A 26,251-nucleotide genomic window follows, 5' to 3' on the forward strand; every position below is an offset into this window, starting at 1 on the left:
GAGTTGTGTTAAGGCTATGGTGTCCATATTAAGGCTATGTTGAGTTGTGTTAAGGCTATGTTGAGTTGTGTTAAGGCTATGTTGAGTTGTGTTAAGGCTTTGGTGTCCATATTAAGACTATGTTGAGTTGTGTTAAGGCTATGGTGTCCATATTAAGGCTATGGTGTCCATATTAAGACTATGTTGAGTTGTGTTAAGGCTATGGTGTCCATATTAAGGCTATGTTGAGTTGTGTTAAGGCTATGGTGTCCATATTAAGGCTATGGTGTCCATATTAAGACTATGTTGAGTTGTGTTAAGGCTATGGTGAGCATATTAAGGCTATGTTGAGTTGTGTTAAGGCTTTGGTGTCCATATTAAGGCTATGTTGAGTTGTGTTAAGGCTATGGTGTCCATATTAAGGCTGTGTTGAGTTGTGTTAAGGCTTTGGTGTCCATATTAAGGCTATGTTGAGTTGTGTTAAGGCTATGGTGTCCATATTAAGGCTATGGTGTCCATATTAAGGCTATGTTGAGTTGTGTTAAGGCTATGTTGAGTTGTGTTAAGGCTATGGTGTCCATATTAAGGCTATGTTGAGTTGTGTTAAGGCTACGGTGTCCATATTAAGACTATGTTGAGTTGTGTTAAGGCTATGGTGTCCATATTAAGACTATGGTGAGTTGTGTTAAGGCTATGTTGAGTTGTGTTAAGGCTATGGTGTCCATATTAAGGCTATGTTGAGTTGTGTTAAGGCTATGGTGTCCATATTAAGACTATGTTGAGTTGTGTTAAGGCTATGGTGTCCATATTAAGGCTATGTTGAGTTGTGTTAAGGCTATGGTGTCCATATTAAGACTATGTTGAGTTGTGTTAAGGCTATGTTGAGTTGTGTTAAGGCTATGGTGTCCATATTAAGACTATGTTGAGTTGTGTTAAGGCTATGGTGTCCATATTAAGACTATGTTGAGTTGTGTTAAGGCTATGTTGAGTTGTGTTAAGGCTATGGTGTCCATATTAAGACTATGTTGAGTTGTGTTAAGGCTATGGTGTCCATATTAAGACTATGTTGAGTTGTGTTAAGGCTATGGTGTCCATATTAAGGCTATGTTGAGTTGTGTTAAGGCTATGCTGTCCATATTAAGGCTATGTTGAGTTGTGTTAAGGCTATGGTGTCCATATTAAGGCTATGGTGTCCGTATTAAGACAATGTTGAGTTGTGTTAAGGCTATGGTGTCCATATTAAGGCTATGTTGAGTTGTGTTAAGGCTTTGGTGTCCATATTAAGGCTATGTTGAGTTGTGTTAAGGCTATGTTGAGTTGTGTTAAGGCTATGTTGAGTTGTGTTAAGGCTTTGGTGTCCATATTAAGACTATGTTGAGTTGTGTTAAGGCTATGGTGTCCATATTAAGGCTATGGTGTCCATATTAAGACTATGTTGAGTTGTGTTAAGGCTATGGTGTCCATATTAAGGCTATGTTGAGTTGTGTTAAGGCTATGGTGTCCATATTAAGGCTATGGTGTCCATATTAAGACTATGTTGAGTTGTGTTAAGGCTATGGTGTCCATATTAAGGCTATGTTGAGTTGTGTTAAGGCTTTGGTGTCCATATTAAGGCTATGTTGAGTTGTGTTAAGGCTATGGTGTCCATATTAAGGCTATGTTGAGTTGTGTTAAGGCTATGGTGTCCATATTAAGGCTGTGTTGAGTTGTGTTAAGGCGTTGGTGTCCATATTAAGGCTATGTTGAGTTGTGTTAAGGCTATGGTGTCCATATTAAGGATATGGTGTCCATATTAAGACTATGTTGAGTTGTGTTAAGAATATGGTGTCCATATTAAGACTATGTTGAGTTGTGTTAAGGCTATGGTGTCCATATTAAGACTATGTTGAGTTGTGTTAAGGCTATGGTGTCCATATTAAGGCTATGGTGTCCATATTAAGGCTATGGTGTCCATATTAAGACTATGTTGAGTTGTGTTAAGGCTATGGTGTCCATATTAAGGCTATGTTGAGTTGTGTTAAGGCTATGTTGAGTTGTGTTAAGGCTATGTTGAGTTGTGTTAAGGCTTTGGTGTCCATATTAAGACTATGTTGAGTTGTGTTAAGGCTATGGTGTCCATATTAAGACTATGTTGAGTTGTGTTAAGGCTATGGTGTCCATATTAAGGCTATGGTGTCCATATTAAGGCTATGGTGTCCATATTAAGACTATGTTGAGTTGTGTTAAGGCTATGGTGTCCATATTAAGGCTATGTTGAGTTGTGTTAAGGCTATGTTGAGTTGTGTTAAGGCTATGTTGAGTTGTGTTAAGGCTTTGGTGTCCATATTAAGACTATGTTGAGTTGTGTTAAGGCTATGGTGTCCATATTAAGGCTATGGTGTCCATATTAAGACTATGTTGAGTTGTGTTAAGGCTATGGTGTCCATATTAAGGCTATGTTGAGTTGTGTTAAGGCTATGGTGTCCATATTAAGGCTATGGTGTCCATATTAAGACTATGTTGAGTTGTGTTAAGGCTATGGTGAGCATATTAAGGCTATGTTGAGTTGTGTTAAGGCTTTGGTGTCCATATTAAGGCTATGTTGAGTTGTGTTAAGGCTATGGTGTCCATATTAAGGCTGTGTTGAGTTGTGTTAAGGCTTTGGTGTCCATATTAAGGCTATGTTGAGTTGTGTTAAGGATATGGTGTCCATATTAAGGCTATGGTGTCCATATTAAGGCTATGTTGAGTTGTGTTAAGGCTATGTTGAGTTGTGTTAAGGCTATGGTGTCCATATTAAGGCTATGTTGAGTTGTGTTAAGGCTACGGTGTCCATATTAAGACTATGTTGAGTTGTGTTAAGGCTATGGTGTCCATATTAAGACTATGGTGAGTTGTGTTAAGGCTATGTTGAGTTGTGTTAAGGCTATGGTGTCCATATTAAGGCTATGTTGAGTTGTGTTAAGGCTTTGGTGTCCATATTAAGGCTATGTTGAGTTGTGTTAAGGCTATGGTGTCCATATTAAGGCTGTGTTGAGTTGTGTTAAGGCTTTGGTGTCCATATTAAGGCTATGTTGAGTTGTGTTAAGGCTATGGTGTCCATATTAAGGCTATGGTGTCCATATTAAGGCTATGTTGAGTTGTGTTAAGGCTATGTTGAGTTGTGTTAAGGCTATGGTGTCCATATTAAGGCTATGTTGAGTTGTGTTAAGGCTACGGTGTCCATATTAAGACTATGTTGAGTTGTGTTAAGGCTATGGTGTCCATATTAAGACTATGGTGAGTTGTGTTAAGGCTATGTTGAGTTGTGTTAAGGCTATGGTGTCCATATTAAGGCTATGTTGAGTTGTGTTAAGGCTATGGTGTCCATATTAAGACTATGTTGAGTTGTGTTAAGGCTATGGTGTCCATATTAAGGCTATGTTGAGTTGTGTTAAGGCTATGGTGTCCATATTAAGACTATGTTGAGTTGTGTTAAGGCTATGGTGTCCATATTAAGGCTATGGTGTCCATATTAAGGCTATGTTGAGTTGTGTTAAGGCTTTGGTGTCCATATTAAGGCTATGTTGAGTTGTGTTAAGGCTATGGTGTCCATATTAAGGCTGTGTTGAGTTGTGTTAAGGCTTTGGTGTCCATATTAAGGCTATGTTGAGTTGTGTTAAGGCTATGGTGTCCATATTAAGGCTATGGTGTCCATATTAAGGCTATGTTGAGTTGTGTTAAGGCTATGTTGAGTTGTGTTAAGGCTATGGTGTCCATATTAAGGCTATGTTGAGTTGTGTTAAGGCTACGGTGTCCATATTAAGACTATGTTGAGTTGTGTTAAGGCTATGGTGTCCATATTAAGACTATGGTGAGTTGTGTTAAGGCTATGTTGAGTTGTGTTAAGGCTATGGTGTCCATATTAAGGCTATGTTGAGTTGTGTTAAGGCTATGGTGTCCATATTAAGACTATGTTGAGTTGTGTTAAGGCTATGGTGTCCATATTAAGGCTATGTTGAGTTGTGTTAAGGCTATGGTGTCCATATTAAGACTATGTTGAGTTGTGTTAAGGCTATGTTGAGTTGTGTTAAGGCTATGGTGTCCATATTAAGACTATGTTGAGTTGTGTTAAGGCTATGGTGTCCATATTAAGACTATGTTGAGTTGTGTTAAGGCTATGTTGAGTTGTGTTAAGGCTATGGTGTCCATATTAAGACTATGTTGAGTTGTGTTAAGGCTATGGTGTCCATATTAAGACTATGTTGAGTTGTGTTAAGGCTATGGTGTCCATATTAAGGCTATGTTGAGTTGTGTTAAGGCTATGCTGTCCATATTAAGGCTATGTTGAGTTGTGTTAAGGCTATGGTGTCCATATTAAGGCTATGGTGTCCGTATTAAGACAATGTTGAGTTGTGTTAAGGCTATGGTGTCCATATTAAGGCTATGTTGAGTTGTGTTAAGGCGTTGGTGTCCATATTAAGGCTATGTTGAGTTGTGTTAAGGCTATGTTGAGTTGTGTTAAGGCTATGTTGAGTTGTGTTAAGGCTTTGGTGTCCATATTAAGACTATGTTGAGTTGTGTTAAGGCTATGGTGTCCATATTAAGGCTATGGTGTCCATATTAAGACTATGTTGAGTTGTGTTAAGGCTATGGTGTCCATATTAAGGCTATGTTGAGTTGTGTTAAGGCTATGGTGTCCATATTAAGACTATGTTGAGTTGTGTTAAGGCTATGGTGTCCATATTAAGGCTATGTTGAGTTGTGTTAAGGCTTTGGTGTCCATATTAAGGCTATGTTGAGTTGTGTTAAGGCTATGGTGTCCATATTAAGGCTATGTTGAGTTGTGTTAAGGCTATGGTGTCCATATTAAGGCTGTGTTGAGTTGTGTTAAGGCTTTGGTGTCCATATTAAGGCTATGTTGAGTTGTGTTAAGGCTATGGTGTCCATATTAAGGATATGGTGTCCATATTAAGACTATGTTGAGTTGTGTTAAGGCTATGGTGTCCATATTAAGACTATGTTGAGTTGTGTTAAGGCTATGGTGTCCATATTAAGACTATGTTGAGTTGTGTTAAGGCTATGGTGTCCATATTAAGGCTATGGTGTCCATATTAAGGCTATGGTGTCCATATTAAGACTATGTTGAGTTGTGTTAAGGCTATGTTGAGTTGTGTTAAGTCTTTGGTGTCCATATTAAGACTATGTTGAGTTGTGTTAAGGCTATGGTGTCCATATTAAGACTATGTTGAGTTGTGTTAAGGCTATGGTGTCCATATTAAGGCTATGGTGTCCATATTAAGGCTATGGTGTCCATATTAAGACTATGTTGAGTTGTGTTAAGGCTATGGTGTCCATATTAAGGCTATGTTGAGTTGTGTTAAGGCTATGTTGAGTTGTGTTAAGGCTATGTTGAGTTGTGTTAAGGCTTTGGTGTCCATATTAAGACTATGTTGAGTTGTGTTAAGGCTATGGTGTCCATATTAAGGCTATGGTGTCCATATTAAGACTATGTTGAGTTGTGTTAAGGCTATGGTGTCCATATTAAGGCTATGTTGAGTTGTGTTAAGGCTATGGTGTCCATATTAAGGCTATGGTGTCCATATTAAGACTATGTTGAGTTGTGTTAAGGCTATGGTGAGCATATTAAGGCTATGTTGAGTTGTGTTAAGGCTTTGGTGTCCATATTAAGGCTATGTTGAGTTGTGTTAAGGCTATGGTGTCCATATTAAGGCTGTGTTGAGTTGTGTTAAGGCTTTGGTGTCCATATTAAGGCTATGTTGAGTTGTGTTAAGGCTATGGTGTCCATATTAAGGCTATGGTGTCCATATTAAGGCTATGTTGAGTTGTGTTAAGGCTATGTTGAGTTGTGTTAAGGCTATGGTGTCCATATTAAGGCTATGTTGAGTTGTGTTAAGGCTACGGTGTCCATATTAAGACTATGTTGAGTTGTGTTAAGGCTATGGTGTCCATATTAAGACTATGGTGAGTTGTGTTAAGGCTATGTTGAGTTGTGTTAAGGCTATGGTGTCCATATTAAGGCTATGTTGAGTTGTGTTAAGGCTATGGTGTCCATATTAAGACTATGTTGAGTTGTGTTAAGGCTATGGTGTCCATATTAAGGCTATGTTGAGTTGTGTTAAGGCTATGGTGTCCATATTAAGACTATGTTGAGTTGTGTTAAGGCTATGTTGAGTTGTGTTAAGGCTATGGTGTCCATATTAAGACTATGTTGAGTTGTGTTAAGGCTATGGTGTCCATATTAAGACTATGTTGAGTTGTGTTAAGGCTATGGTGTCCATATTAAGGCTATGTTGAGTTGTGTTAAGGCTATGCTGTCCATATTAAGGCTATGTTGAGTTGTGTTAAGGCTATGGTGTCCATATTAAGGCTATGGTGTCCGTATTAAGACAATGTTGAGTTGTGTTAAGGCTATGGTGTCCATATTAAGCCAGTCTCAGAGTCAAAAGAATTGGAGCTGCTTCGTGTGAGGCCTAAACTAAAACATCACTCTCCATTTCCTTTTGGCCTCTCCTTAACAACTGTCTCGCCTTTGCTCTGGTCAGCACCGCAACAGCCAGGCCCAAGCTCAGTCCTCCACCCCCCAGGCCGGGTGACATTTGTGCAGGGCTCCCTCCGTCCTCCCGTGGGTCCCAGGAGAAGCTGATGGATGGGGCTTGTTTATGAAGCTGCTGCCACCACAGTGATCAATCAAGCCTGACTCAGAGTGATCTGGGCTCAGGGCCTGCAATCTTCTGTGTGTGAGAGAGCTCACACACACACAGAGATCGGCTCTCTCGCAAACACACCGCAAATCTCTTGCAGCTCCTTTCCTGATGAACACACAAACCCATACACGTTCACAGTACATACAAACACGCACAAAGGTGTGTACATCTAGAGTGGGATGTTTTCCTTTGAGTCGATTTGAATTCTTGATACAGTAAGGCTATGACTCTTGTGACTTTCGCCTGGAAGTCAGCTGTGGGTACAGTTGTCACCTGATCCCAGACCAAAGTTGTTGGACATAAAAAAAACAAATGAGAGGGAAAATATGAGAACTTGGTAATGAGATCAAAGGAGGTAAAGTTTGTATTGAGTCGAGTAGGCAGAGCTGAGTAAATTGGCAGAATAAATCTGATTATGGAAACTTTCCTTCAGAAATTGTGTTTACAACTTTCAATAGATACACTGAGTTCACAAAGCAACACCTACTCTTTCCATGACGTAGACTGACCAGATGAAAGCTATGATCCCTTATTGGTGTCGCTTGTTAAAAGCACTTCAATCAATGTAGATGAAGGGGAGGAGACAGGTTCAATAATGATTTTTAAGCCTTGAGACATGGATTGTGTATGTGCACCATTCAGGGGGTGAATGTGCACGACAAAATATCTAAGTGCCTTTTGTATGGTGCCAGGTGCACTGGTTTGTGTCAAGAACTGCAACGCTGCTGGGTTTTTCACACTCAACAGTTTCCCGTTGGTTGTATCAAGAATGATTAACCACACAAAGGACATCCAGCCAACTTGACACAACTGTGGGAAGCATTGGAGTCAACACGGGCCAGGATCCCTGTGGAATGCTTCCGACGCCTTGTAAGTCCACGCCCTGACAAATTGAGGCTGTTCTGAGGGTGAAAGGGGGTGGGGGTGCAACTCAATATTAGGAAAGTGATCTGAATAGCTCCACGTTTTTCATATTTTGGACGCTGAACCAAAACCAAAACCTAATATTAGAGAAAGGGAACCTGAGTGAACAAATAACAAAACATAGTAACACTTTTTTTTAAATGTATTTACTAAAAAAAGTTATGCAACACACAATGCGTGAAAAAGTAATTGACCGCTTACACTCAATAACGGGTTGTGCCAGTGACTGCAACCAAACGCTTCCTGTGGTTGTTGATGAATCTCTCACATCACTGTGGAGGAATTTTTGCCCACTCTTCCATATAGTACTCCTTTAACTCAGTGACATTTGTGAGTTTTTGAGCATCAACAGTACATTTCAGGTCCTGCCACAACATCTCAATCAGGTTTAGGTCTGGATCTTGACTAGGCCATTCCAGAACTTTAAATGTGTTACTTTTCAGCCATTCTCATGTAGACCTGTGTTTTTTGGTTCTTACTGTGGAATGCAGGTCTACATCAGAATGTCTGAAAAGCGACACATTCAGTATTCTGGAATGGCCTAGACAAAGTCTAGTTAAAGCAGTTCCACATGGAAGAGTGGTCAGAAATTCCTCCACAGGGATGTGAGAAAAGGAATCAAATCACATGTTTTATTTGTCACGTGCGCTCACCACAACAGGTGTAGACTTTACTGTGAAATGCTTACTCTACGAGCCCCATTCCCAACAATGCAGTTACATTTGCAAAAAAACTGTAACAGGAAATTGTAACACAATAAAATAACAATAACGAGACTATATACAAGGAGTACCATTACCGAGTCAATGTGCAGGGGTACGAGGTAGTTGAGGTACAGTAAATGAGGTAATATGTACATGTAGGTAGTGTGACGACCCTCCCACTCTTGTCTGCCGAAATTCTCTCTTTGCTTTTGTTTTCCATCATAGGATGTCGGTGGGCGGATCCGGGAGGTTCGTCAGCGAAATGAAACACACCTGGGCTCGGGTTCGACCCAGGGATATATACACCTTTCCCACATACATTGAGAAAACTCTCTCCACGCAGACACACTGTTTTTTTTTTCTTTCATTGTGGCATTTGGGGTTTCTTTGTGTTGATTTGTTTTGGAGCGTTTCAACACCCCTCATTATCACCACCTATGCAAGCATCCACTCACTTACAATCCACACACCATTGTTACTTGTATATAGTTGACTTTATTTAATAAAAATGTTTGTCATTTCATTATCTCCGTGTTTTCTCCCTCTTGGTTACGGGCTAATAGCCGGTTTGTAACAGTAGGGTTAAAAGTGGCAATCAGGATAGATAATATACAGAGTAGCAGCAGCAGCGTATGGGAAGTGTGAAAGTGTGTCTGAGGGAGTGGCCTCAATAAGCATGTGTGCGTGTGTGAGCGTGTGTATTCTATATGTGTGTGTATTTGTGTGTTAGAGTGCCAGTGTAGTATGTGAGTGTGTAGGTATAGTCCAGTGAGTGTGCAAAGAGCCGGTACAAGAGAGCCAACGGCAATATTCCGGGTAGTCATTTGATTTACTTTTCAGCAATGTTATGGCTTGGAGGTAGAAGCTGTTCAGGAGCCTTTTGGTCCCAACCAGTTATTGAGATTAACGGCCCTGCTACACTATAGCCATCGGGTGTCCGGCGTTGTCATCAGCCGTCAGACGTTGAGTAAACGCTTCCATTGAAATCAATGAAAGCTGCTTCACTTGTGCTCGCGTTGTGCCACATCCAATGGCAGTGTCCAAGCTCAAGAATCGCTGAGGTTCAATTCTCGATGGCTGACACACACGTTCATTCGATCTGGGTAATGTGTCGTACTTGATTGCTAGTACAAAAAGTGAATAGCTTTGCCACATTGTTTGCAGAATTATTGTATTGCCTTGTTTAAAACAGGATGCATGTTGTGGAATATTTTTTTATTCTCTACCGGCTTCCTTCTTTTCACTGTCGATTAAATTAGTATTGTGGGGTAAGTTTTCGACTGTCACAGCCATTCATCTGTCACTGTTTTAAAGTCACCATTGGCCTCATGGTGAAATTCTTGAGCTGTTTCCTTCCTCTCCGGCAACGGCGTTAGGAGGGACGCCTCTATTTTTGTAGTGACTGGGTGTATTGATCTGCTTTTAATTTATTTTATTACCCATCTACCTATAGGTGCCGTTCTTTGCGAGGCACTGGAAAATCTGTGGATGAATCTGTGTATGAAATTCTCTGCTCAACTGAGGGACCTTAAAGATAATTGTATGTGTGGGGTACAGAGATCAGGTACTAATTCAAAAAGGACGTTAAACACTGTTTGAGCCCATGCAACTTATGTGACTTGTTATGCAAATATTTACTCCTATTTAGGGTTGCCATAAAAGTTTCCACATTCAATGATTTAAAAAAAACAGGCTGTAAAACAACAAAATGTGGAAAAAGTGTGTGAATACTTTCTGAAGACACTGTAGCTAGTTGCATTGACTAGCTAGTTACATTGACTAGCTAGGTTCACAATGTAAAAAGCAACTTCTGAAAGTAGAGGATCCTTTAGTACAACCACTAGCAATATTTTAATGAATATTTACAAAAAAAAAACGGAACAAAGCTATTGTCCTTACGCATAATCGATGAATTTGGTACAGTACAGTAAGGGAAGATAGAATAAAGAGGCTCTTCCCCTCTGCTCCTCTCCGCTTTCAAAACAACATGCTCTGTGTAGCCGGTAGAACGTCACATTGACGCGACGCTGATGGCAAAGCAACGCTTATAGTGGAGCTGAAGTGTAAAGGGGCAATAATAATATATGTATGTATAATATATGTATAATGGCAGCTATAAAAACTGGACCAGTCAAAAGTTTGGACACACCTACTCATTCAAGGGTTTTTTTTAATTTTTTTTTATTACTATTTTGTACATTGCAGAATAATAGTGAAAAAAGTAACAAATCAAAATATATTTTATACTTGAGATTCTTCAAAGTAGCCACCCATGACTTGATGACAGCGTTGCACACTCTTGGCATTCTCTCAACCAGCTTCCCCTGGAATGCTTTACCCAACAGTCTTGGAAGGAGATTCCACATATGCTGAGCACTTGTTGGCTGCATTTCCTTCACTCGCGGTCCAACTCATCCCTAACCATCTCAATTGGGTTGAGGTCGGGTGATTGTGGAGGCCAGTTCATCTGATGCAGCACTCTATCACTCTCCTTCTTGGTCAAATAGCCCTTACACAGCCTGGAGGTTTGTTGGGTCATTGTCCTGTTGAAAAACAAATGATAGTGCCACTAAGCACAAACCAGATGGGATGGCGTATCGCTGCAGAATGCGGTGGTAGCCATGTTGGTTAAGTGTGCCTTGAATTCTGAATAAATCACAGAGTGTCACCAGCAAAGCACCTCCACACCTCTTCTTCCATGATTCACACATCCAGAGATCATCCATTCACCTACTCTGCGTCTCACAAAGAGACGGCGGTTGGAACCAAAAATCTCAAATTTGTACTCATTGAAATGCATGCCAAGTGTGCAAAGCTGTCATCAAGGCAAAGGGTGGCTACTTTGAAGAAACTAAAATATATTTAGATTTGTTTAACACTTTTTGGGTTACTACATGATTCATTGTGTTATTTCATCGTTTTGATGTCGCCACTATTATTCTACAATGTAGTAAATATTCAAAAGAAAAACCTTGGAATGAGTAAGTGTCCAAACTTTCAACTGGTACTGTATTTACATATGACAATTCTGACTAGTCTTATTTATATTGTTATGTAGACCATAATTGGTCTTTAAACGACGCAAAGAAAATACTAACCACACTATGTTCTTGAATTGAGCTGTCCTGAGCGGCGAGCGCAAGTTAAGCCCAACTGTACTTACTTCAAATCTACCATCTAGACCCTCTGCCAAAATAAAGGAAACACGAAAATAAAGTGTCTTAATAGGGTGTTGGGCCATCACGAGCCATAACAGCTTCCATGCACCTTGGCATAGATTCTACAAGTGTCTGGAACTCTATTGGAGGGATACGACACCACTCTTCAACAAGAATTTCTATAATTTTGTGCTTCGTTGATGGTGGTGGAAAGCGCCGTCTCAGGCACTGCTCCTGAATCTCCCATAAGGTGTTCCAATTGGGTTGAGAACGGGTGACTGAGGCAGCCATGGCATATGGGTTACATAGTTTGTGTGTTCATCAAACCATTCAGTGACCACTTGTGCAATGTGGATGGGGGCATAGCCATCGTAGCCAAAATAATGCCCAGAATAACAGGCTGCCAGGTATTTTTTACATGAACTTAAGATTAACATCCCATCAATTGCTTAACAAAAATCAGGAACCACACCTGTGTGGAAGCACTAGCTTTCAATATACTTTGCATCCCGTATAATATTATTTACTCAAGTGTTTCCATTATTTTGGCAGTACATTCCATTGATAAAGTACACTAGTGCCATCTACTGGTAGCATAACTGAACAGCATGATATTGATAAACGCTCACATGAACCTATAAAGATGACGTTTGACAGACAAGATTGAGGCTTTAGGAATCTGTCTCAAAACAATTTATTCATACAATAATCAAACTTATATCCTTTGATAAATGTGTACAAAATCCCTGCAGTGCTGCAATCATAGAGATAAATCTATGCCTCCAACAACAATTGAGTGTATTCTTGTACCATTTCACTTGTCCATATCCACATGAATTGCGCTAGGCAAACCAAAGTCCACATTTCTGTCCGATGGAGACCGACTGGTGATTGTATAACAGGCCACAGAAAGGTCTGGTTGATGATGCATTTCCTGTTCAAAGAGGTTTACCTTTCTCATCGCTTCCTCTTAGCTTCAAACTTGTAGACGGCAGAGGCATTGACCGTCTCTTTGCTCACCTTCACCTTCTTGTTCTTATCCTGGACAGAGAGGAGACACCACAGAGATGGTAATACTGTTGAACATTCTATAATTTAGTGTGTCATCGTATTCTGTGGGAGACACACACAAGCACAACGAGGATCAAAGAAACCTCCTATATAGTTAACAAGCAGGCTGTTCTTTCTAGAAGTAGATGCCCCCTTTGGGACAGTGGATAGAATCAAATGGATTAGAACAGAACACAATTTAAAAGCCTAGAATTAAGTACAACTTATCCACCAGAGGGGGGAAACGTACCTTTGGCTTTTCTAACATGTGAAGCGCCTAGAAATACCCCATCAATACAACTATCATGGGGAAATCCATGTCTTTCCCAACCACCGTCGTAAGCATTACGAATCATTAAGTTTATATGGCTTGCGGTCATCTCCTACTCACGTGTAGGTCTTTGCGTGTCTGGATCTTCTGGCCAATGACAAACATCTTCTTCTCCCGGTCAATCCGCTGGGACAAGATCTTATACTGGTGCTTCCTCTGTCTGGCCAACTTCTGCAGAGAGGAAAACATACGCAACCATCAACACATGCAACAGAGAAATACTCTGTAGAGAGTTGAATAACCACACACACCATCATTGAGAAATATGAGAAATCTTGTGAGTTTATGCTAACAAAAGGCCTTAAAATGAGAGACTGGAACGGTCATTTTTTTTTTTGTTGCAAAATCGACCCACCCGGTGCCCTGGGCGAGCTAAAACGAATGCACCCATTGCTGAGGATCAGTGTGGCTATCAGGCTACACGGGGGCAGTCCCGACTGACCTTTATCACGAGAGGCTCCACGGCACCCTGGATGGTCTGGCTCTCCAGCGTATGGAGGGTGGGCCGGTTGTACACTCTATCCACCAGCTCAGGAGCTGTATCCAGGTGGCTGGCCAGGTCAAAGTCTGCTACTGTAGTGGAACACAAAACCAGGAGATATGAGGGCCTCTGTCAGTTTCAGATGGTCTTTAAAAACAGTCTTCAGTTAAAGGAAAGATTCACCCATCTCATTTCATCTCTGAGCAATGTTCTAAAGATTCCCGGGGACATGTCATGTTTATCGGAGCTACCTGATCTTAGATCAGCTCTCCTATTCTTAGACACTTCATTAATATGGGCCCTGATTCCTAGGTGTACAAGAAGAACATCTGTACGTATGATGAAAGTGGGAGTTAATGGCCATCTGTATGAAATATCCAACACAATACTACAAAATAACACTGGCCAGTGTGTATATACAGTTGAAGTCAGAAGCTTACATACGCTCGTCTTTCAACAACTCCACAAATTTCTTGTTAAACTATAGTTTTGGCAACTCGGTTAGGACATCTACTTTGTGCATGACACACGTAATATTTCCAACAATTGTTTACAGACAGATTATTTCACTTATTATTAATTCACTGTATCACAATTCCAGTGGGTCAGAAGTTCACATACACTAAGTTGACTGTGCAGTTAAACAGCTTGGAAAATTCCAGAAAATTATGTCATGGCTTTAGAAGCTTTAGAGGCTAATTTGAGTCAATTTGACATCATTTGAGTCAATTGGAAGTGTACCTGTGGATGTATTTCAAGGCCTACCTTCAAACTCAGTGCCTCTTTGCTTGACATTACGGGGAAATCAGCCAAGACCCAAGAAAAAAAAATTATGGACCTCCACAAGTCTAGTTCATCCTTGGGAGAAATGTCCAAATGCCTGAAGGTACCACATTCACCTGTACAAACAATAGTATGCAAGTAGAAACACCATGGGACCACGCAGCCGTCATACCGCTCAGGAAGGAGACACGTTCTGTCTCCTAAAGATGAACATACTTTGGTGTGAAAAGTGCAAATCAATCCCAGAAGAGCAAAGGACCGTGTGAAGATGCTGGAGGAAACAGGTACAAAAGTATATATATCCACAGTTAAACGAGTCCTATATCGACATAACCTGAAAGGCTGCTCAGCAAGGAAGAAGCCACTGTGCAAAACCCGGCATTAAAAAAGCCAGACTACGGTTTGCAACTAGACATGGGGACAAAGATCGTACTCTTTGGAGAAATGTCCTCTGGTCTGTTGAAACAAAAATAGAACTGTTTGGCCATAATGACCATCGTTATGTTTGGAGGGAAAAGGGGGAGGCTTGCAAGCTGAAGAACATTATCCCAACCGTGAAGCACAGGGTGGCAGCATCATGTTGTGGGGGTGCTTTGCTGCAGGAGGGACTGGTGCACTTCACAAAATAGATAGCACCATGAGGGAGGACAATATTGAAGCAACATCTCAAGACATCAGTCAGGAAGTTAAAGCTTAGTCACAAATGGGTCTTCCAAATTAACCATGACCCCAAGCATACTTCCAAATTTGTGGCAAAATGGCTTAAGGACAACACAGTCTAGGTATTGGAGTCGCCATCACAAAGCCCTGACCTCAATCCTATAGAACATTTGTGGGCAGATCTGAAAAAGCGTGTGCGAGCAAGGAGACCTACAAACCTGAATCAGTTACACCAGCTCTGTCAGGAGGAATGGGCTGAAAATCACCCAACTTATTGTGAGAAGCTTTTGGAAGGCTTACCAAAAAGTTAAACACAAGTTAAACAATTTAAAGGCAATGCTACCAAATACTAATTTAGTGTATGTAAACTTCTGACCCACTGGGAATGTGATGAAAGAAATAAAACACTACTATTATTCTGACATTTCACATTCTTAAAATAAAGTGGTGAGCCTAACTGACCTAAGACAGGGAATTTTTACTAGGGTTAAAATGTCAGGAATTGTGAAAAACTGAGTATAAATGTATTTGGCTAAGTTGTATGTAAACTTCCAACTTCAACTGTACTTTGCTTGGTGTTTGCATTAATGTATTCCTCTACCTTCTTGCTTTGAGTCCAAGTAGAAGGTGTGCCCGTTTTTCTGTTTGCCGTCAGCGTCCAGGAGATGGAGTTCTGATTTCAACCTCTCAATTTTCTGAGGGCAATTCAAAACACTTAAGCCTGCACTCTCACCACTGTGTACCACCATTGACAACTTCAGTGATTTAACAGAGTGATAACAAGAAAGCAACAGTCTGCACGTTGCACTCCATGGGATAAATTAACAGTTGATGTTGTTCAATTGCTTTTCATAGGCTCTTATTTGTGCTGACTGGCATAGGTTCACCTCACAATTTCACACTGTACATATTCACAGCCCATTCATTTATCTAATCATACAGCTAAAATGAAATAAGTTCATTCAAGAACACAAGGAAGAGTTTATTCAAGTTTAAAAAGGCACCACACTGAGCTCTTACCTTGCCCTCAGCCACTCTCTTCATCTCTACATATCTGATATCCTGCGTCCTCATCACCTTCCTCTGTTCCTCTGTATTCTCCTCCTCCGTTCCTTTAGCCTTATTTGCCACATGCACTCCATCCTTTCAGAACACAAGAGGACCGGAGATGAGGGTATTTTATTATCAGACTGCAGAAATGGCACAGCCATTAATCTATCATGTTTTACTTTCATTCTTATACCAGTGAGGATGAAATATGGACATGGTAAGACCGTCAAACATGAAATGACCGTATAAGCTAGCTATTGCATTAGCCCGAGTGCCAGTCTGTTTGTGCCATCATGCCAACTGATTATCACACCTGACAATGAGCAGATCTGGGACCAGGCTACTCCTGTACAACCTGGTCCCAGATCTTTGAGGTCTTACTCCATTGTGTTTGGCTTGACAATGACCAGAGGAGTTGACAAGACAGCACACATCTGGGACCAGGCTAAGCAACATCCAACGAGTGATGACTTACCTTAAGCTGTGAGCTGACCATCTTAAAATAGAACTCATCAGGGTTTTTGTCCAAGGTTTTTTTATGCAAAGCAGCAAGGGTGTTCTGTTTCTTGTGGTAGTCACTGAAAAGGTCGAAACAAAGCATTTAAAGATCAGCAACCAAATCAAATCTGTACATGGACCACACATATCTAGCTGTGTGGCTCATGTGACAGTTCAGCAAAGGTGAATGTGTTACTAGAATAAGCATGAATTAGATTGACTTACTCCGCGCGAAGTTTGTAATCCTTTTTCTTTTCAAGATGTCCCAGATGTTTTCTGAAAACAGGCTGTGACACAAAATAAAAGATGATTAGTTAACGTTAGTTATTACAGTAGGCAACAGGAACCAAATTCACATTGTCATTAAATAGTTAGCAACATAATGCTACATGTCAACAACCACCAATCAATACTTTACACGTTGGTAGCTGTACAAACAATAGCATTGCTACATGGAAAGTTAACGCGTTAGCTAGCTAGCGATAGTAGCTAGCTAACGTAACAACTATCTTCATCCTTACCTGGGATCTTTCTTTGTGATTTTTTTGTTGGGATTTCAATGCCTTTCTAAACGACGACATATTTCCGATTTTCAAAGTAAAATAATCTATAAAGTAGACAGTTCTTCCTAAAACAAGCAACTGTCTGACTAACTACAAAGCCAAGATGCAAATGCCTCAAAATTCTCCCTTAGTAAAACACGTGGGTATACAGGAAGCGCTACTTCACTTTTCATTTAAGAAGATTCGCTATTTCTTCGCTCTTCGCTGGCAACTATATGTAGTACAAATCAAACCAATGATATTATGGTGAGCTCTCTTGATGTTATGGTGGGTGAAACGAGTGATGACAAAATATTAATATATGTTTCAAATTTCCGTTAGTGTCATTATTCATATCAACAAAATAGACAACATCAAACTTTTGTTGAAATTATCAGATGTGGTGGTTGCAATATTCGCAATTAAACAGTAGGTGGCACTGTTACACACATTTTGAAAATTAACCAGGCACTCCTGCCCTGATGTTGAAGGTACTATGTGATAGGTATTTGGGTATGACGATGAGTCAGGCTCCTCCTGTACGTGTCATCGTTCTGATAATGAATGTCCTAATACAGATGATATAACTAACCCCTTGGTCCTAAGGACTACCTCTAGTACTCAGCAGAATATGCTCACTAAACTGAGGGGCTTAAAATATCTATTTTAATGCTATTATTATATATTGTTATTAATGTCATTTTTCAGCGTGAATTTAAAAAGTAGCTTTAACTTTCGTTGTTGTGAGGATAATCAAATTAAAAATCAGCGATAAGACAACCAAATTAGCCATTCAGCCCAGTAAATCCTTTACTGTGTTGAAAGTTTTCCGTTAAAAGTTTTACTGTGGCTTTAAAATATCAACTTTGGCAATCTTTCTTCAAGCAGACCAAGGCAGATGCCAACATCCTGCTACAGAGACACTGAGCACACATCACCACATTAGCTTTATATGGACTTTTTAAATCATCAGCATCCAAAACTGGGATCGTCCAGTCTGGTCTGTTTTGTCGCATGCTGCAAAATGCCAAGCTTGGAACCAGGAAAAGCTCCGTAACAAACCCAGGTCACTGCGCTAGTCAGTTTATATGTCTTGGCCACAGTTTTGATGCTCCAAATTACTTAAGTCACCGTAATGAAGACCTGCTTTTGCCAAAGAAGTTGATTAACACAAACAGATAATAAACTCAGCAAAAAAAGAAACGTCCTCTCACTGTCAACTGCGCTTACTTTCAGCGAACTATGAACATAACAAGATTCAACAACTGAGCCATAAACTGAACAAGTTCCACAGACATGTGACTAGAAAATGAATAATGTACCCCTGAACAAAGGCGGGGTCAAAATCAAAAGTAACCGTCAGTATCTGGTGTGGCCACCAGCTGCATTAAGTACTGCAGTGCATCTCCTCCTCATGGACTACACCAGATTTGCCAGTTCTTGCTGTGAGATGTTACCCCACTCTTCCACCAAGGCACCTGCAAGTTCCCGGACATTTCTGGGGGGAATGGCCCTAGTCCTCACAATCGGATCATGGCAGAACACTGATATTCCTGTCTTGCAGGAAATCACGCACAGAACGAGCAGTATGGCTGGTGGCATTGTCATGCTGGAGGGTCATGTCAAGATGAGCCTGCAGGAAGGGTACCACATGAGGGAGGAGGATGTCTTCCCTGTAAAGCACAGCGTTGAGATTGCCTGCAATGACAACAAGCTCAGTCTGATGATGCTGTGACACATCGCCCCAGACCATGACTGACCCTTCACCTCCAAATTGATCCCGCTCCAGAGTACAGGCCTTGGTGTAACACTCATTCCTTCGACCATCACCCCTGGTGAGACAAAATCGCTGCGGAATACTGTGGTAGCCATGCTGGTTAAGTGAGCCTTGAATTCTAAATAAATCACAGACAGTGTCACCAGCAAAGAATCCCCACACCAATGAACCTCCTCCTCCATGCTTCCCGGTGGGAACCACACATGAGGAGTTCATCTGTTCACCTACTCTGCATCTCACAAAGACAGCGGTTGGAACCAAAAATCTCAAATTTGGACTCATCAGACCAAAGAACAGATTTCCACCAGACTAATGTCCATTGCTTGTGTTTCTTGGCCCAAGCAAGTCTCTTCTTATTATTGGTATCCTTTGGTAATGGTTTCTTTGCAGCAATTCGACCATGAAAGCCTGATTCACGCAGGCCTCTGAACAGTTGATTTTGTATATCACCCCTACCTTGTCACAACACAACTGATTGGCTCAAATGCATTAAGAAGCAAATAAATTCCACAAATTAACATTTAACAAGGCACACCTGTTAATTGAAATGCATTCCAGGTGACTACCTCATGAAGCTGGTTGAGAGAATGTCAAGAGTGTGCAAATTGCCATCAAGGCAAAGGGTGGCTACTTTGAAGAATCTCAAATATAAAATATATTTTGATTTGTTTAACACTTTTTTTGGTTACTACATGATTCCATAAGTGTTATTTGATAGTTTTGATGTCTTCACTATTATTCTACAATGTAGAAAATAGTAAAAAAAAAATAAAGAAAAACCCTATAATGAGTAGGTGTGTCCAAACATGTGGGGCCACAGTGCATGAACCATAACCATGTCGGAAATTACACACTCCCCATCTCTCTCGCACAAAAATAGTTATTATTAATACATTACATATACTGTCACGGGCATCGAAAGCATGCTCTTCTCCTCAGTGACATGGGGGTAAGGGGGTACAACACCTCCTTGGGGAACATCGCTCTCTCTCGCTCCACTTTCTGATACAATAATCCAAGGAGAGACCAGGCAAAGCCACAGTGGCACCAGATCCCTAATCCCTAATCACATGTAGAATCTCACTTTGGGAATGCTATGGAAAAAGCTCAAGAAGGAAGAGGGATATTCCACTATTCCACAAACCATCTTTTTTTCTGGGTTTGCACTCTCTGTGCTCTATCCCCCATGACCACATGACCACAAAGAATGTGTTTAATATGTGTGAGATTTGCCCAGCGAGCAGAATATTCTGCGGGTGATGAAGAAACCACTGAATGGGTTCAGTGTTTCCACTTTATGTCACTCACTTGTTTTTCATTTTCATCTCTAATGACCCTACTGTTTGGGGTCTGCCTCGGGGCCACTGTGATATACTAGTCCACTAACATGAGTCTAATTACCAAAACACAGACAGCACTTTAGGATTTACGGGTTAAATAATGTCTGCGTAGATTTAGACTAATCAGCACTACAAGCCCAAATGCCTGTTGAATTATTGTAAGGGGTAAATAGTAGAATGAAGATTCTGAGTCATAACAAGTGGATCCTAGAGTGGGAGGACAAGAGCATTCGCCAAGGGTCAGGGATTTCGAAATACCCTTATGGTGGCAGATCAAATCAAATCAAACTTTATTTGTCACAGGCGCCAAATACAACAAGTGTAGACCTTACCGTGAAATGCTTACTGACAAGCCCTTAATCAAACAAAAGTACCAATTGTGATGTTTATGGAACATATTGGAGTGCCAACAAAAGAAGCTTGTCAAAGGTAATGCATGTTTTATATTTTATTTCAGCGTTTTGTGTAGCGCCTGCAGGGTTGAAATATGCTAACCCCTTTGTTTACTGCTGGTGCTATCATCAGATAATAGCTTCTTATGCTTTCGCCGAAAAGCATGTTTAAAATCTGACAGGATGGTTGGATTCACAACGAGTGTAGCTTTAATTTAGTATCTTACATGTGTGATTTAATGAAAGTTTGAATTTTATAGTATTTTATTTTAATCTGGCGCTCTGCATTTTCCCTGGCAATTGGCCAGTTGAGACATTTGCGTCCCGCCTATCCCTAACTAGATTTATCCAACAGTGCAGTTCAAGAAGACTTAGGAAAATATTTACCAAATAAACTAAAGTAAAAAATAATAAAAAGTAACACAATAACATAACAATAACGAGACTTTATACAGGGGGTACCAGTACCAAGTCAGTGTGCGGGGGTACAGGTTAGAGGTAATTTGTACATGTAGGTAGGGGTGAAGTGACTTTGCATAGATAATAAACAGCGAGTAGCAGCAGTGTACAAAATAAATGGAGGTGGGGGGCAATGTAATAGTCCTGTGGCCATTTGAATAATTGTTCAGTAGTCTTATGGCTTGGGAGTAGAAGCTGTTAAGGAGCCTTTTGGTCCTAGATGTCATGTATTGTCATGTTGTGTCCTGTTCCTGTTCTTTCTCTTCACCCTGTCTCCCTCTGCTGGTCGTATTAGGTTACCTTTTCTTCCCCTCTTTCCCCCAGCTGTTCCTTGTCTTCTCTAACTACCTCGTTCACCCCTTTTCCCACCTGTTCCCTTTTTCCCTCTGATTAGGTCTCTATATCTCTCTCTGTTTCTGCTTCTGTCTTTGTCGGATTCTCGTTTGTGTTTCTCATGCCTGAACCAGACTATCGTCGTGTTTGCTGCAACCTTGTCCTGTCCTGTCGGAATCTGCCTGTCCATCTGAGCCTACGTGTGTTTCGTCATTAAAGAAACTCTGTTTTGTTAATTCGCTTTTGGGTCCTCATTCACGCACCTGACAGAAGAATCCGACCAAGAATGGACCCAGCGACTTCGGATCCTCTCCACTCAGCCGTCAAGATCCAGGGAGCGATGCTAGGCAGACACGAACAGGAATTGTCTGCTGCTCGACATGCCGTTGAGACCCTGGCCACCCAAGTCTCCAACCTCACAGAACAGGTTCACCATCTCCGCCTCGATCCACCGGCCACTTCCAGGGCTTTCGAATCTCCGGAGCCCAGAATCAATAACCCGCCGTGTTACTCTGGGGAGTCCACTGAATGCCGCTCGTTCCTCACCCAGTGTGATATTGTGTTTTCTCTCCAGCCCAACACTTACTCCAGGAGCACTGCTCGTATCGCCTACGTCATATCTCTCCTTACTGGACGGGCTCGTGAGTGGGGCACGGCAATCTGGGAGGCAAGGGCTGAGTGTACTAACCAGTATCAGGACTTTAAGGAGGAGATGATACGGGTTTTTGATCGATCTGTTTTTGGGGAGGAGGCTTCCAGGGTCCTGTCTTCCCTATGTCAAGGTAATCGATCCATAACAGACTACTCTATTGAGTTTCGCACTCTTGCTGCCTCCAGTGACTGGAACGAGCCGGCTTTGCTCGCTCGTTTTCTGGAGGGTCTCCGCGCAGAGGTAAAGGATGAGATTCTCTCCCGGGAGGTTCCTTCCAGCGTGGATTCCTTGATTGAACTCGCTATTCGCATAGAGCGACGGGTTGATCTTCGTCACCGAGCTCGTGGAAAGGAGCTCGCGTTCTCCGTTGCCCCCCTCTCCACATCACTACCATCTTCCTCTGCCGGCTCGGGTGCTGAGCCTATGCAGCTGGGAGGTATCCGCATCTCGACTAAAGAGAGGGAACGGAGAATCACCAACCGCCTCTGTCTCTATTGCGGTTCCGCTGGTCATTTTGTCACTTCATGTCCAGTAAAAGCCAGAGCTCATCAGTAAGCGGAGGGCTACTGGTGAGCGCTACTACTCCTGTCTCTCCTTCAAGATCCTGCACTACCTTGTCGGTCCATCTACGCTGGACCGGTTCGTCAGCTTCCTGCAGTGCCTTGATAGACTCTGGGGCGGAGGGCTGTTTTATGGACGAGACCTGGGCTCGGGAACATGACATTCCTCTCAGACAGTTAAGGGAGCCCACGGCCTTGTTCGCCTTGGATGGTAGTCCTCTCCCCAGGATTCAGCGTGAGACACTACCTTTAACCCTCACTGTCTCTGGTAATCATAGCGAAACCATTTCTTTTTTAATTTTTCGTTCACCTTTTACACCTGTTGTTTTGGGCCATCCCTGGCTAGTTTGTCATAATCCTTCTATTAATTGGTCTAGTAATTCTATCCTCTCCTGGAACGTCTCTTGTCATGTGAAATGTTTAATGTCTGCTATCCCTCCTGTTTCCTCTGTCTCTTCTTCACAGGAGGAGCCTGGTGATTTGACAGGGGTGCCGGAGGAATATCACGATCTGCGCACGGTGTTCAGTCGGTCCAGGGCCACCTCTCTTCCTCCACACCGGTCGTATGATTGTAGTGTTGATCTCCTTCCGGGAACCACTCCCCCCCGGGGTAGACTATACTCTCTGTCGGCTCCCGAACGTAAGGCTCTCGAAGATTATTTGTCTGTAGCTCTTGACGCCGGTACCATAGTCCCCTCCTCCTCTCCCGCCGGAGCGGGGTTTTTTTTTGTCAAGAAGAAGGACGGGTCTCTGCGCCCCTGCATAGATTATCGAGGGCTGAATGACATAACAGTGAAGAATCGTTATCCGCTTCCTCTTATGTCTTCAGCCTTCGAGATCCTGCAGGGAGCCAGGTTTTTCACTAAGTTGGACCTTCGTAACGCTTACCATCTCGTGCGCATCAGGGAGGGGGACGAGTGGAAGACGGCATTTAACACTCCGTTAGGGCACTTTGAATACCGGGTTCTTCCTTTCGGCCTCGCTAACGCTCCAGCTGTCTTTCAGGCATTAGTCAATGATGTCCTGAGAGACATGCTGAACATCTTTGTTTTCGTTTACCTTGACGATATCCTGATTTTTTCACCGTCACTCCAGATTCATGTTCAGCACGTTCGACGTGTCCTCCAGCGCCTTTTAGAGAATTGTCTTTTTGTGAAGGCTGAGAAGTGCACGTTTCATGCCTCCTCCGTCACATTTCTCGGTTCTGTTATTTCCGCTGAAGGCATTAAGATGGATCCCGCTAAGGTCCAAGCTGTCATTGATTGGCCCGTCCCTAAGTCACGCGTCGAGCTGCAGCGCTTTCTCGGCTTCGCGAACTTCTATCGTCGTTTCATCCGTAATTTCGGTCAGGTGGCAGCTCCTCTCACAGCCCTTACTTCTGTCAAGACGTGCTTTAAGTGGTCCGTTTCCGCCCAGGGAGCTTTTGATCTCCTCAAGAATCGTTTTACATCCGCACCTATCCTTGTTACACCTGACGTCTCTAGACAGTTCGTTGTCGAGGTTGACGCGTCAGAGGTGGGCGTGGGAGCCATTCTTTCTCAGCGCTCCCTCTCTGACGACAAGGTCCACCCTTGCGCGTATTTTTCTCATAGCCTGTCGCCGTCGGAACGTAACTATGATGTGGGAAACCGCGAACTGCTCGCCATCCGCTTAGCCCTAGGCGAATGGCGACAGTGGTTGGAGGGGGCGACCGTTCCTTTTGTCGTTTGGACTGACCATAGGAACCTTGAGTACATCCGTTCTGCCAAACGACTTAATGCGCGTCAAGCTCGTTGGGCGCTGTTTTTCGCTCGTTTCGAGTTCGTGATTTCTTATCGTCCGGGCTCTAAGAACACCAAGCCTGATGCTTTATCTCGTCTCTTCAGTTCTTCAGTAGCCTCCACTGACCCCGAGGGGATTCTCCCTGAGGGGCGTGTTGTCGGGTTGACTGTCTGGGGAATTGAGAGGCAGGTAAAGCAAGCACTCACTCACACTCCGTCGCCGCGCGCTTGTCCTAGGAACCTTCTTTTCGTTCCCGTTCCTACTCGTCTGGCCGTTCGTCAGTGGGCTCACTCTGCCAAGTTAGCCGGCCACCCTGGCGTTCGGGGTACGCTTGCTTCCATTCGCCAGCGTTTTTGGTGGCCCACCCGGGAGCATGACACGCGTCGTTTCGTGGCTGCTTGTTCGGTCTGCGCGCAGACTAAGTCCGGTAACTCCCCTCCTGCCGGCCGTCTCAGGCCGCTTCCCATTCCCTCTCGACCGTGGTCTCACATCGCCTTAGATTTTGTCACCGGACTGCCTTCGTCAGCGGGGAAGACTGTTATTCTTACGGTTGTCGATAGGTTCTCTAAGGCGGCTCATTTTATTCCCCTTGCTAAGCTTCCTTCTGCTAAAGAGACGGCACAAATCATCATCGAGAATGTTTTCAGAATTCATGGCCTTCCGTCAGACGTCGTTTCGGACAGAGGTCCGCAATTCACGTCTCAATTTTGGAGGGAGTTTTGCCGTTTGATTGGGGCTTCCGTCAGTCTCTCTTCCGGCTTTCACCCCCAGTCTAACGGTCAAGCAGAACGGGCCAATCAGACTATTGGTCGCATCTTACGCAGTCTTTCTTTTCATAACCCTGCGTCTTGGTCAGAACAGCTCCCCTGGGCAGAATACGCCCACAACTCGCTTCCTTCGTCTGCGACCGGGCTATCTCCTTTTCAGAGTAGCCTCGGGTACCAGCCTCCGCTGTTCTCATCTCAGTTCGCCGAGTCCAGCGTCCCCTCCGCTCAGGCTTTTGTCCAACGTTGCGAGCGCACCTGGAAGAGGGTCAGGTCTGCACTTTGCCGTTATAGGGCGCAGACTGTGAGAGCTGCTAATAAGCGTAGAACTAAGAGTCCTAGATATTGTCGCGGTCAGAGAGTTTGGCTCTCCACTCAGAACCTTCCCCTTAAGACAGCTTCTCGCAAGTTGACCCCGCGGCTCATTGGTCCGTTCCGTATTTCTCAGATCATTAATCCTGTCGCAGTGCGACTTCTTCTTCCGCGATATCTTCGTCGCGTCCACCCGGTCTTCCATGTCTCCTGTGTTAAGCCCGTTCTTCGCGCCCCCGCTCGTCTTCCCCCCCCCCCCCATCCTTGTCGAGGGCGCACCTATCTACAGGGTCCGTAAGATTTTGGACATGCGTCCTCGGGGCCGTGGTCACCAGTACCTAGTGGATTGGGAGGGGTACGGTCCTGAGGAAAGGAGTTGGGTTCCCTCTCGGGACGTGCTGGACCGTTCGCTGATCGATGATTTCCTCCGTTGCCGCCAGGTTTCCTCCTCGAGTGCGCCAGGAGGCGCTCGGTGAGTGGGGGGGTACTGTCATGTATTGTCATGTTGTGTCCTGTTCCTGTTCTTTCTCTTCACCCTGTCTCCCTCTGCTGGTCGTATTAGGTTACCTTTTCTTCCCCTCTTTCCCCCAGCTGTTCCTTGTCTTCTCTAACTACCTCGTTCACCCCTTTTCCCACCTGTTCCCTTTTTCCCTCTGATTAGGTCTCTATATCTCTCTCTGTTTCTGCTTCTGTCTTTGTCGGATTCTCGTTTGTGTTTCTCATGCCTGAACCAGACTATCGTCGTGTTTGCTGCAACCTTGTCCTGTCCTGTCGGAATCTGCCTGTCCATCTGAGCCTACGTGTGTTTCGTCATTAAAGAAACTCTGTTTTGTTAATTCGCTTTTGGGTCCTCATTCACGCACCTGACACTAGACTTGGCACTCCGGTACCTCTTGCCGTGTGGTAGCAGAGAAAACAGTCTATGACTTTTCTATGACCGCCAATTATATAGGTCCTGGATTGCAGGAAACTTGGCTCCAGTGATGTACTGGGCCGTACGCATTACCCTCTGTAGCGCCTTACGGTCAGATGCCGAGCAGTTGCCAAACCAGGCG

General features: G+C 43.0%; 1 protein-coding gene across 1 annotated transcript; it reads right to left on the reverse strand.

Moving 5' to 3' along the window:
• Window positions 1-12,129: 12,129 nt before the first annotated feature.
• LOC110488968 (UTP11 small subunit processome component) lies at window positions 12,130-17,251 on the reverse strand. Its single transcript, XM_021561473.3, has 8 exons — window positions 16,826-17,251; window positions 16,530-16,591; window positions 16,282-16,384; window positions 15,777-15,899; window positions 15,358-15,451; window positions 13,275-13,405; window positions 12,893-13,003; window positions 12,130-12,492 (listed from the first exon to the last, which is right to left on the reverse strand). The coding sequence occupies exons 1-8, from the start codon at window positions 16,883-16,885 to the stop codon at window positions 12,409-12,411; spliced, it is 768 nt and encodes a 255-aa protein (XP_021417148.2). The 5' UTR covers window positions 16,886-17,251; the 3' UTR covers window positions 12,130-12,408.
• Window positions 17,252-26,251: the final 9,000 nt, after the last annotated feature.

The sequence above is a fragment of the Oncorhynchus mykiss genome, chromosome 2 (assembly GCF_057628025.1).
Source record: "Oncorhynchus mykiss isolate SJ-2025 chromosome 2, ASM5762802v1, whole genome shotgun sequence".
Classification (NCBI taxonomy): domain Eukaryota; kingdom Metazoa; phylum Chordata; class Actinopteri; order Salmoniformes; family Salmonidae; genus Oncorhynchus; species Oncorhynchus mykiss.

Coding starts and splice junctions, on each gene's coding strand:
- LOC110488968 (XM_021561473.3), bottom strand. CDS start 16,885: ATGTCGTCGTTTAGAAAGGCATTGAAATCCCAACAAAAAAATCACAAA. Junction 16,385..16,529: donor GATTACAAACTTCGCGCGGA/GTAAGTCAATCT, acceptor CGACCTTTTCAG/TGACTACCACAAGAAACAGA. Junction 13,406..15,357: donor CTTGGACTCAAAGCAAGAAG/GTAGAGGAATAC, acceptor GTTCCACTACAG/TAGCAGACTTTGACCTGGCC.